The sequence below is a fragment of the Eschrichtius robustus genome, chromosome 20 (genome assembly GCF_028021215.1).
Source record: "Eschrichtius robustus isolate mEscRob2 chromosome 20, mEscRob2.pri, whole genome shotgun sequence".
NCBI classification, from domain to species: Eukaryota; Metazoa; Chordata; class Mammalia; order Artiodactyla; family Eschrichtiidae; genus Eschrichtius; species Eschrichtius robustus.
Genome location: NC_090843.1, coordinates 66,128,586 through 66,140,186, shown reverse-complemented (window position 1 = coordinate 66,140,186; position 11,601 = coordinate 66,128,586). Strand labels below are relative to the sequence as shown.

Below are 11,601 nucleotides of genomic sequence, written 5' to 3'. Positions count from 1 at the left end.
GGGAAGGGGATTCCAATTCCACAGAAGTAGAAACCTGCCTCTCCCTTCCCACCCTTCCCCCTTCCACCTATTTCTAAAAGCAGAGGAAGCATGGTTTTCCATTTTAAGTTATTTTATTTTATATTAAAAAACCAGGAACAAGACTAACTTCAAAGACACACACAGTACAAACACCTAGGTAAGATTTTGTTCATGTCGAACAGTGACACCAGAACTACTACAAAGTGCAAGTTTTATGTTTTGCTTTGTGCAGTTGCACACACATGTAAACAAGTCACTCCCTACGATCGGACCCCGCCCTCAGTTTCAGGCCCGCTGTCATGGCAACCCCCAATCGCAGATAATGCCCCGTTTGTCCTGGCCCTCCAGCCGGCAGGACCCATTGCTGAAAGCCCAGTGGTGGCTGATTAACTCCCATTCCCACCCCCATTCTTAGGTCTTTGTGAGAAACAAGGCAAATTCACCCTCTGCTGGGCGAGTGGGGCTAGCGGGCGCCAACGGGGGATCGGACGTTGGGGGAGCCCGGGCTCAGCTAGCTCTCTTTCCTTCTGGAGCAGATGATGGTCCCTTCTCGGTTCCTTTGAGTCTCCCCAGTGAACAGGCTGGAGCGCTGGGAAGGAAGACGCCCGTCCGCGCGCGCGCGGGCGCGCACGGGGCTCGGGGTGCACGGCCCGGACACTAGACTCTTGGACAAGAGGGCCTCCTGAGGTTCTGCGCCCGCGCGGGCGGGAGTTCCTAGCTGATGACGCAGCGTTCCTTGTCCTTGGTCTGGCCGCCGCCGCTGGCCTTCTCGCGGATGTACATGAGATCGCTGTGCACGCTCGGCCTGCGCGCCCAGGGCGCCAAGATGCCGAAGGCGTCGTCCCGGTCGCCGCCCGCTCGCCGCAGCCTCTTGCCCCGCAGCGCCTTCTTGTGCAGCGCCTCGCAGTGCTGCGCCGATACCTGGCGGTGCAGGTCCGGGCACATCTCGCGCGGCAGGTTGGCCATGGCGAAGAGCGCGTGGAACATCTGGTCCAGGCGGCTGTTCCTCTTGGCCGAGATCTCGAAGTAGGCGCAGCGCTGGGGGTCGGCGCCCACCAGCTGCTCTATCTCGCGCTGCTCCACCTCGCGGTAGAAGTCCCGGTCCCCCTTGTTGCCACAGATGACCAGGGGCACGTCCACGTCCTCCTTGGTTTTGTTCTTGAGGCAAGACTTGGTGTCGAGGATCTGCCGTTTGAGCCTCTGTACCTCCTCGAAGGAGTCGCGGTTGTCCAGGCTGAACACCAGGATGAACACGTCTCCTACGGGGAGCAGAAAAGGAGAGGGTGAGGGCAGCCGCCAGGGGACAACTTAAGCGGGCTGACTTCGGGGCCTCCCGACGCCGGGGCTCCGGCCGCCACGAGGGTCGCGCCGAACTCTCCGCGGACTGCGCCTCCAGCCCGGGCGTCCAGGCGCCCGGGGACGAGGGGTCCCCGGCACTGCGGCGGCGCGCTCCCTCCCCCGCCCGCTGCCCGGCCGCCCCGGCTCACCAGTGAGGATGGAGAGGCGCCGCATGGCGGGGAAGGGGTGGTTGCCGGACGTGTCGAGGATGTCGAGCTGGTAGATCTCGCCGCGGATGCAGTAGAACTTGCGGTGGAAGTCCTCGATGGTGGGCGTGTAGGCGTCCTCGAAGCGGCCCGTGAGGAAGCGCGACACGATGGCCGTCTTGCCCACCTTGGACGAGCCGAGGACCACCATGCGGTAGCAGTTCTTGGCCGGGATACTCAGCTCCGAGTCGCTCTGGCACATCTTCTTGATCATCGCGGCCAATTTCATTGAGCAGAGGGACCGCGGGGGCGAGCGCGGGGCTGCGAGACGAGCCGACTGTGGCTGGGGGCACGGGGCAGAGCGGCGGGGCCGGCAGAGCGGCCGGGCGGCGCGGCTCGGGCTCGGGCTCGGGCTCGGGCTGCGGCTGCGCCTGGGCTCTAGCTCCCGGACAAAACCTCTGCCTCTCAGCGCCCAGCGACTGCCCTTATATGCAGCCCACGTGGCCGCCCCGCCCCGCGCCCGCCCAGCCTCTGCGCGTCACGGTGCGCACGCCCGCGGGCCCCGCCGCGCCTTCCCTCCACCTCCGCGGGCCGCTGCCCGTTCCCGCTCGCGGGGCTCGGGAAGGAAACGGTGCAGGGTCTGCCTGCGGCTACGGGCACGCGGACCCTGCGCTTCTCCGCTGCGCGGGGCTCAGCGGCCGCAAGGGCGTCGGGGACGCAGTCCCGGCTGTGCCTCTGACCTGGGGCAAGGAACCCCCCCCCCTCCCCCGCCACCGCAGCACTCACACACGCACACACTCACTATCTTTGGGACGCAATTTCCCCAGAGAATAACGGCACTGGACAGCGTGATGGCATGTGCTTGCCTGGTGCCAGGCACCGCGTCCGGGCTCTGCGCACCTTCTCACCAGCTCTGCGAACTGGCCCAGCGTAAGCCCCTTCGCGTCCCAGGCGGGTTTTGCTCCCGGGCGGCCGTGCCAGCGCGAGGTGGGCGCCGCGCGCTCCGGCCGCCAGAGTGCAGCAGAGGCCCCGCCGCCAGAACGGGGAGCCGTGAGCGCCACGCTCAGGGCTGGAGTCAGCGCAGCCAGAGCGTCCCGACCCCGCGTTCTACCGCAGGCTCGGCTCCTTTCTCCCAACCAGAGATCCGCTGGATCCTGGCAGGGGTTTTCAGCCAGAGGCTGTCCCGTCATCTTCCTGTCGGAGACTGGAAGGACCAGAGGCTTGCCCTTCCGAAGTCAGTCTGAGGCCAGTGTCCCCTCCCTTCCCCATAGCATTTTGTGCCTTTGGAGTCCCGTGGGCCAACATTCCCATTTTTATAGCTGGGGGAGCTGGTCTCGAAGCCAGAGTGAGCCTGAATGCTGTGTGGGTATCACAGCGGTCTCTGGCCTTCTCTGGACCTCGGGTTCCTCTTCTGGAAGATGGTGGTCTGGCTCTGACTGGCTGAGAACTTGCGAACTGTGTAGGGGCAGGACCTGGTAATAACAACAATAGTAAATGACCCACGAGGCCGCAGGACAAACCAGGGGGCGGGCAGCAGGTAGATCAGTAACCAGGAGTGGGCTGCTGCCGAAAGGCTGGGGAAGAGGCTGCCGGAGCTGGCCAGCTCCAGCCTGGAGCTCATGGAAAAGCCATCGCTCCCCGCGGTGACACGCGAGGCTCTCTGATTTGGGAGAAAGCCAGGGCCGTTAGCTGTTGCCACCCCCCGACCCATCCACGCAGGTCGGAGCTGTGGGCAATGCTGGGGTGCCAGCCTGCGCCCCTAGCTGTTTACACAGGGCCTCTGGACTCTCATGGGCTTCTCGGCCAGCCCTCTGTGACCAGGATTCCAGCAGAATCTCACACCCTCTGCAGGGGGGCCAGGAGAGTGTTTATTCCATGCATTCCATGCCAGGCACTGTTCTTAAGTCCTTCCTCGTGGCACCCTTGAGGGGTGGGAACCATTACTCTCTCCATTTTACAGATGGAGAAACTGAGGCAAGGGAAGTGACTTGCCCAGGGCCCACAGCTAGTAACTGCAGGGTCCAGGGTTTGAACACAGCTCTCCCTGGGGAGGTCAGTGGGCCAGGACCCAGGCTAGAGTCAGAGCCTCCCTCCCCCCACCCCAGGTCTGGCCCCTTCCAGCTGGTGACAGTGGCGGGTACTGAGCCCAGCCTGGGTGCTCAACCTTCGATTCCTGGCACCTGGGCCCATCCCCACCCACACATGCCAGGTGCTAAGACTTGTTCTCCCAGGTCAGCCAAGTTCATTAGGCCCTGAGCACACCTGTCGTTCTTTCCCCAAAGTGTGCCCCTCGCCCCCCACCATTGCATTAGTTCTAGGTTGTCCAGGTTTACGATGTTACCAGTGATCTCGCTTCCTATGCTTGAGCGCCTGCCTGTATCATTTCCTTGCAGTGAAGCAATTCTCCAGCTCAGAGTGGAATGGGAACCTCTTAAACCATTTGGCCAGACCTTGGGGGTGGGCTGGGGTCGGACAGCTGGACGCCAGGGCAGGAAGTGTCCACCACAGCCTGGTCTGCTGGCACAGAGTTGTTTAGAAGGTTCTTGAAAGCCGTGTTTGAGGAGTGCCGGGCAGGCCCCGTCGGGGGGCGTGTGGATGGGTGCTTGTGCAGAGCGCCAGCCTGCCGCCCGAGCCCACCCCCAGCAGCTCCTTGCCCAGAGGGTCCTGTGTCACCCCGGCCCACAGCCACACCTGACGAAGAGGACAGGGCTACACGGAGCTGGGTCTCCCCTCTGACCTCGCTTCCTCGGCAGTTCCCTCCTCAGCTGTGGGCTGCTCCCAGCACAGCCGACCCTCCCCAGTCCGGGCCCACCCCTCACGGCGGCGTGACCCGCGGGTCAGGGGCCTGGAGGTGCTCGGTCTTGCCCTGACAGAGGGACGGCTTAGGCCATGGGGGCCAGCGTGTCCTCGAAGGCTGCGGAGGATGTGTGTGCAGAGGTGCCTGCGGAGGGGTGAGCTTCCTGTCCCTGGAGGTATGTGAGCAGAGGCGTTGGGTAAGATCAGCCTCCGTGCCTCCTGTGGCCCCTGGAGCCCGGAGACCTCTGGAACCCAGACACCAAAGGGCGCCCTTGAGGCGCTCCATGGCAGGGTGGGGGCCCAGCAGCTCCGGTGCCCAGGGCGGGCACGGCTATGGCAGCCACTTCACAGGGGAGAACACAAGGCGCAGGGCCAGGCGCACAGATAGAGCACACCTGTCTGCCATCCTGAAGGGAGGAAAGGCGAGTTCTATGCCCTTGGAGGGCTGGGGGCTGTGCAGGGGAGGCCGGGCCCAAATGGGGGGTCCTTCCCCGTCCCCGTGGCTCTGCGGTCGGGCCCGGCAACCGGCCCCGGATGGCCCCACAGCTGCTCCTTGTGGCCACGCGAGGTCCACGAGGGATTAGGAGAGAAATGTCAGTAACCAGAGACACGGGGTTCAGCAGGGGGGTGGGGGAGGGCCCAGTGCTTCCCACCCAGGCCCCGCCGGCCCCCCACAAGGGGCAGAAGTGGGGCGAGGCTGGTGGCACAGGAGGCCCAACGGCCTGGGCAGTCCCCCCCATTCGGCGTGGATGGCGGCGCCCCTCCTGGCTCACCGACCCCCCTCCCAGACCCCAGCCTGCCCCTCCCCGGCCTGGACAGACAGAGACCAAGGTGGGGGCTGGGGTCAGGCACCTTTATTGGTCAGGACATGGTGGGTGGCAGGGCAGGGGGCTCTGGGGCCACACGGCACCTTCCAGGCCCCCAAGCCACGTTTCCAAGGCACTGGACAGCCCAGGCCGGGCACCGCTCTCCCCCTCCCCTCAAGGGGCGTGTGCTCTGGGCAAGCCCGAGGTGGGGACCCTCACGGAGTGGCTACAGGCCGTCAGCTCCTCTTGTGGGCCTGGGAGGCTTTCTGCCGGTAGATCTCAGCGGTGAAGGGCCTGCGGGGGTGGGAGAGAGGCTCGCTTAGCTGGAGTCGAGGTTGACGCTGCCACCCAGGCCCCCCACCCGGCGTGGACGGGCTGAGGGGTCCGTGTGGGAGCAGGAGGGTCCAGCACCACCTGCCCGGCACCCGGGCCGCCCTGTGCCCGCTCTCAGCTGCTCGCCGGCCACCCTGACGGTGACTCGGCATGGCCAGCTGCCCAGGCCCCAGGAAAGGCCTTGGAGGGAGAGGCAGGGCTGGTGCAGGTCACGCGGACGGTACACGGCAGCCCTGGCCCGAGACGGCGCCTACTCACTCCTCGTACAGGATGGCGACCGTGTAGATGAGCGCCACCACCGTGGTCAGCAGCAGGCCGGCGGGGCTGGCGTGCCTGCAGGGAAACGCGGGTCAGGGGCAGGCCCGGGTCCAGCCTTCTTTCGGACCGGGGTTCCACCGTCCGGGCCCTGACCTGGGGACCAGCTCGCCACTGCCCGTCCAGGCCCGGCGCCCTGTCCTCAGCCCTCTAGCCCCAGCCAGGAGCTCAAAACAGTGACGTGGGGAGGAAGGAGTGGCTGGCCTCCCCAAATCACTTGGGTGGTCAGCGTGTCCTCTTCTGCCCAGGAGGCTGTCCCGGGGCCAAAAACGCTCTCCCTGCCCACCAGAGGCGATGTTCTCAGGCTGTTTTCTAGAAATGGGTCCAGGGCCGCCAAAGCCAGGCGGAGCGTCCATTGGGCCCCTTCACGGGCTCTCTGCTGGTGACTGCTGCGGGGGCTGAGCCCCTGCATAGACGGTCGGGGAGGAGCGAGGGAGGGGAGCTGGCTGGTGGAGCCCAGGAGCCAGAGGGAAACGTGAGCCCCAGGCCAGGGGCCCCGAGGCAGAGGGGCTCGAAGACACACGAATACCCTTTGGGGACCCTCTGCCCTGTCCGCTCCTCTCCCGCTGGGACCTCACACTGTCCATCTGGGGGCTCCAGCAACAGTGAAGGTTAAGTGTCCCCTATGAAACTGCCAACTCCCGTTCCATGGGCTCCATTCAAATCAAGCTTGAGAGCAGACCGGGCCACTTGGCCCTCGGCACTGCCCCGTGGAGATGCCAAGGCCACAGATGTGTTGGGGCTGAAATGAGATCTGCCCTCCTGAGGCTCTGCTCACTGGCCCTGGTGCTGTTTCTTGGAGTGGGCAGGGCTTCCCCCGCACAGCCAGGCAGCCCAGGAGCTGGGGAGGGGCAGGCTGGAGCCCCCCACCCAGGGGACCTCAGGGCCAGGGCTCTGTGGCCACAGTATCCCTAAGGCTGGCGGCCCCTGCCTGGGAAGCCGAGTTAACTAGGCTCGACGGAGGCGAGGGTGGGGGCAGCCGGCGCCTGGTCAACCCCGACACAGGCCCTTCTCCGTTCTGTCTGCGTGAACTTTCCCACCTTCAAAGACCTGTCGCACCTAACCACCTATGTGGAGATGATCATCCCACGCTGCAGATGAGGAAACTGAGGTCCACAGTGACCCACGTGCCAGAGCCCAGGCCTGGCCCCGAGCCTGGAGCGGTGGTGGGGTTGGTCCCAGGGACCCGGCTGGGCATACTGGGCAGGGGGCGTCTCACTCGGGCTGACAGGCCCAGAGAGAGAAGGCCCGGTTCCTGGTGCCCCCAGAATCCCGCTGCTCTGGGCCTTCTGGGGCTCCCACACACCTGGTTGCTTGGGTACCGGGAAGGCCCATCCGTGGGGCCGCAGGTGGGGACAGATGGGCTGCGGAAGGCCTGGGGCAGCCCTGCTGGGTCAGCGTCTGGCGCCCTGGGTAATGGCTTGTCTCTAATGAGCTGGGGTTGGGGGGGGGGTGTCCCGCAGACCCACAAATGTCCCCCTAGCTCCTCGTCACTCAAAGCCCAGTGATTGGATCCTGGGCCACCCCTGAAGGTGGGGCTGGGAGGGGACGTCTCGCTCCAGACCTTCCACCATTGAGATTCATTCCCTTGGGTCCTGTCGCCCTTCTGGTCTCTGGGAGCACTGATAACCTTCTAGGTAAGTGGTTTTCAAGCGTTCAATAAAAGCAGAACACTTTCTACAAAACAAAACTTTCTATGGAAGAAGTCCTCATCCAGAAAATGGACAAACGGGAGCTGCTCTGGGGGGCGAGCGGCGTGATGCCCTGTGCCAGCCTCCTTGACGGCGGGTCGCTTGCTGGTACCCACAGCCGGCGATGCAGGCGGCAGTCGGCACGGGGCCTCGTCCGCAGGGCGCAGATCCCTGCAGCCTGGCCGTGGGCAGGGAGCCTCCCAGCCCCAACGTGCCAGCACCGGGTCAGCAGCCTGCAGGCCCCAGGCCAAGAACAGCTTTTACAATTTTAATTGTTTTAAAAAATCAAAAGAATATTTTGTGACTCGTGAAAATTACGTGAAATTCTAATTTCGGTGTCCGTGAACAAGGCAGTGGGGCCCCCAGCCACGGCCATTCCTTCACCTGCCTGCAGCCCGGGGACCTCCCACTCTTGTAATAGGGAGTTTGCCGACCCCTGTCCTAGGAAGGGGACCCTGACCAGTGCCCGGGACTCCACGGTGGCACGAGAGCTGACCCATCGCCCAGGCGGCGCAGGGGGAGCCCGGACTTACATGATGGCCCAGCCCAGGTAGTTGGCCGTGCTGCCCCAGTACATGGGGTTGTCCAGGATGCTGAACGGGAACGTGGTCACTCTGGCCTCCTTCAGGATCCCGAAGTAGTCGCCTGTGCACAGGGTAGGCAGGACGGGGGGTCACACCCTGGCCACCCCATCCCAGGCGGAGGGGCCTGGGGTCCCCAGGCGCGAGGCACTGACTGAGTCCCCACGCCCACCCGCTCCTGCCTCTGTGCCTTTGCACATGCCGTTCCCCCCGCTTGGGGTGCCTATTTCCTGCTCTCCGGACACCTCTCCTGCTCTGCCGTCTCCCTCAGCTCACATCCCCTCCTGTAGACCCTTCCCCCCACACGTCCAAGGCAGGCCTGCCTGCTATTCACCGTCTCTGCCCCCATCTCCTCCCTCCTCCCCCCGCTGGGCTGCCCCCCACCCCGGGCCCCACCAGCCGGCCCGGAGCCGCTCACAGGGGAGCGTGTGGCCGCCCCGAGAAGCCTCCCCTAGAGGCATGAGACACAGGCACAGTGTCCAGCGCAGCCCGGCCAGGGCATCGCCCCCAGGGCGCAGCACTGCTCACTAAGGCCCCCTCTCCCTGACGTCCCTTGAGCTCCAGGCACAAGTAGGGCAGGAGGAGTGGCAGCGGCGTCATCGCTGTCTGGGGACAGAGGGCTCGGGGCCGGGGAGCCGCGGGAACCTTTCTTCCCGGGGGCACAGAGACCAGCTTCGGGGTGACTCACGGGAGGGAAGCGGCCGCCGTGCCCTACATCCCTGAGCCCGTGGGCCCCTTGAGTTTCCAGACCGTTTCTCCGCGGCGGCGGCGGCGGCGGCGGCGGCTGGTATCTGGGCCCTTCCCCCTCCCCCCTCCAGACCCTCCGCCGCCCCGCCCGCCGCCCTCTGCTATGGGGCTGCTCACCCCCGCTCTCCTGACCTGAGACGACAGCACCACCCTTCCCTCCCCCTCCTGAGGCCCACACCGTGGTCCCCGCCTCCTCCCTGCCCCCCAGCCCGTCTCCTGGCCCCACCGGTCGCCGCCTTGTTGCTGGGAGACCACGCCTGTGGCCCCCTCCTCCGCAGGAGTGACACCTCAGTCCCCTGCATGGCTCTCGGGACACGTGTGACGTGGCCCCCGGCTGGCCTTCCACTCCGGCCCCACTGGCCCTTGCACACCAGACCCCCGCCCTCCCGCCCACGGCCCTGCGCCCCACCCCTCCCGGGTTCCGCCTGCACCTGCACACCCTCTTCTAGCACCGGGCTCCCTCCAGCTGCTGCCGGGTCCTCGCCCGAGTGCTGGTCCCCAGAGGACGACAACTCTCATTTGCCTTCCGAGGGTCTTCTGTGGGACCCCTGCTGCAGCCCGCAGAGCCCCAGGCCGCCCCAGGCACTGCAGGGAATGGAGGCCAAGACTCCACAGCTGGCTGGGGCGAGGGGAGGAGGACCCAGGAGCCCCTGACCCAGGCCGTCAGAGCCGGGTCACCTCCCTGTGCCCCGTGTGCCCAGAGGGCGCTCTCTGCGGCAGTGGCCCCCTCCCCGCCCCAGTCCCGCGGCTGCCCTGGCCCCTGCAGCCCCCACCCCGCCCCCCGGGCTGCTCCCCTTCGCGAGCTTCCAAGCTGCTGGGAATTGACATCAGGAGGACATCCAGCCAGGCCAGCACTGGGCTCCCAGCCCCAAAGCAGCGGAGCCGCAGGCAGTGGGGAAAGCAGAAGGCAAGCGCCCCCCATCGGTCGCCAGCTGCGGCTCGCAGCCCGCACACAGCAAACAGAAATCCCGCCCTTCCTGGCGGCCAAGCAGCTGGATGGGGTTTGAGAGCCCGGCCTCCCAAGCCGAGCAGGGCAGACCAAGGCCTGGAGGAGCAAAGGCGGCCTGGAGCTGGTGGTAGCAGGGCCCCGGCCCCCCGCCCTGGGGGTCTTACCTAGGAAGGTCCCGGTGAAGCCCAGAGCCAGGAAACTGGAAAGGACAAACACGCCGCCCACTCCCAGGAGTGCCAGGCCCACGCGGTAGGCCAAGGGGTTGTCCAGGCTCTGCATCCTGGCCTGGCTCAGCATGGCCTGCGTGAAGCTGCGGGGCAGGGGACGGGAGAGACAGGTCACTGCTGTGCGGAGGGACCACCCTGCCCGTCCCGCCCCCGCCCCCTGGGGCCCCCAGAGTAGCCGGGCCAGGGGTGTCGAACTCGGGGCAAGGCGGGTGCCGAAAGCGAGTGAAGTGGGCTGCAGGGGGGCCGCCCGAACTACGTTCAGCCCGTGGAGAACAGCGGCGCCTCCTGCCCCGCGCATCTCCCTGGCCCCGGCCCACGCCAGGCAGCAGGGGTCACAGCACATGTTCAGCAGCCAGAGGAAAAGCAGCCCCCTCCCCTCGCCTCCCCTCCCTGCAAGGGAAGAAGGGGGGCAGGGAGGGAGGGAGAAGCGTCTGTTTGAACAGCAAACAGGACGCCGTGGGCAGAGGCCTGCATGGTGACCTGTCAAACAGTGGCACACGTGTGTCAGGGCACACCTGGCCACCGGTCACGCTGCCCACACCCCCTGCTCTCCACCCACCCCTCCTGCTGCCTGGGCTCAGGGTCACCCTGCAGCTCCAGGCTGAGCCGCTGGGATTGGCTCAGGGCCGCGCATACCCGGTGTTGTGCTAGGTGGCCGTGCCCGTGCCCGCCCCCCGCGGCTCTGAGAGACCAGCAGCCTCCGCCCCCTCCCACCTCTCCTGTCTGCAGGTGGTGGAGTGGGAGGAGCCAGGCGTGGGCAGCAAGTGGGCCCTGGCCTGGGCAGAGCCCACCTGCAGGCCCCTGGCTCCTTGGCCACCAGAGCGTTAGGGACCACGCGGCAGAGCGAGTGTGCGTGAGCGTGAGGGGGGGAGGGGCTCAGGCCTCCACACAGATGACCCGCTGCCGCTCAGCCCCCGCCCGGGCTGACCCCCGACCCCCAAACCTAGGGCAGCGAGGCATGCCGGGTCCCCTCTGGCCATCGCTAGGCCGCCCGCGGCCTGGTGCGCCCACGGCCCCAAGTTCTAGTGAGGGGCACCGCATGGCGACCCGATGGAAGAGACGTGGGCTCGGGCAGAAAAGTGGCACTGGGTTCAGACAGACCTGGGTGCCCCAGGCTCAGTTTTCACCCCTGTGATGGTGACACTGGGAGGTATGTAACCCGCTGGGCTCTGCCCACAGAGCTCAGGGACAGCTGGAGGGACCGGGGAGGGAGCTGAGGGTGACACCATGAGATGAAGCAGGACAGGCACGCTGGGCGGGGCCAGAGCTGCGATCCCACGGAGGAGACGCAGTTTCTTTTGGGGTTTTCTGCGCTGGGGGTGCGAATGGAGGGGCTCATCCGTTTGTCTCTAGTTCTGCTTTTAAAACCTGGACTGAGCTTTCGGTCACCAATGTGACAAAGCTGTTTGCATTCTGCTCCCCAGAAACCCCGGAACATGGGTGGAGGTGGGGAGGGGTGTCCCGCTCGGCGCCCCTTTCTACCCGCAGCCGATAAGCCCTGGGAACTCCGGCCGCTCGGGGACGCGGCCACGACACCGTCTCGGGCTCGGGGCACTAAGCTCCCCGTTCTTCAACCCACACCAAGCATAACTGTCCACAAAAGTAGCATCTGACAGGCTCACTTGTTTTTTCTAATACACATTAAAATAAG

At 65.8% G+C, this 11,601-nt stretch overlaps 2 protein-coding genes across 6 annotated transcripts in view; both read right to left on the bottom strand.

Annotated features, from left to right (window-relative positions):
* Positions 1-136: 136 nt before the first annotated feature.
* Positions 137-1,890, bottom strand: RASD1 (ras related dexamethasone induced 1). Of its 2 annotated transcripts, none has more exons than XM_068529511.1 (2): positions 1,509-1,890; positions 137-1,206 (listed from the first exon to the last, which is right to left on the bottom strand). In XM_068529511.1, the coding sequence occupies exons 1-2, from the start codon at positions 1,792-1,794 to the stop codon at positions 533-535; spliced, it is 960 nt and encodes a 319-aa protein (XP_068385612.1). In that variant the 5' UTR covers positions 1,795-1,890; the 3' UTR covers positions 137-532. The 2 variants fall into 2 exon arrangements, with proteins under 2 accessions (XP_068385612.1, XP_068385611.1); XM_068529510.1 differs by having other exon boundaries at positions 632-1,280.
* Positions 1,891-5,140: 3,250 nt separating this feature from the next.
* Positions 5,141-11,601, bottom strand: part of PEMT (phosphatidylethanolamine N-methyltransferase) — a 46,399-nt gene continuing 39,938 nt past the window's right edge. For 3 of the 4 annotated variants that reach the window (XM_068529515.1, XM_068529514.1, XM_068529512.1), the window contains exons 4-7: positions 9,888-10,033; positions 7,980-8,091; positions 5,699-5,773; positions 5,141-5,401 (exon numbers count right to left, since the gene is read on the bottom strand). In XM_068529515.1, the coding sequence (XP_068385616.1) occupies positions 5,344-5,401; positions 5,699-5,773; positions 7,980-8,091; positions 9,888-10,033 (391 nt within the window). In that variant the 3' untranslated portion in view covers positions 5,141-5,343. The remainder of the gene's footprint in view (positions 5,402-5,698; positions 5,774-7,979; positions 8,092-9,887; positions 10,034-11,601) is intronic. The other variant, XM_068529513.1, reaches the window with a different exon arrangement.

Bases quoted from the DNA above. Each gene is read 5' to 3' on its own strand.
- RASD1 (XM_068529511.1), bottom strand. From the start codon at position 1,794: ATGAAATTGGCCGCGATGATCAAGAAGATGTGCCAGAGCGACTCGGAG. The intron at 1,207-1,508 runs GTGAGCCGGGGC...CTCAAACGGCAG, and splicing joins GCGCCTCTCCATCCTCACTG to ATCCTCGACACCAAGTCTTG.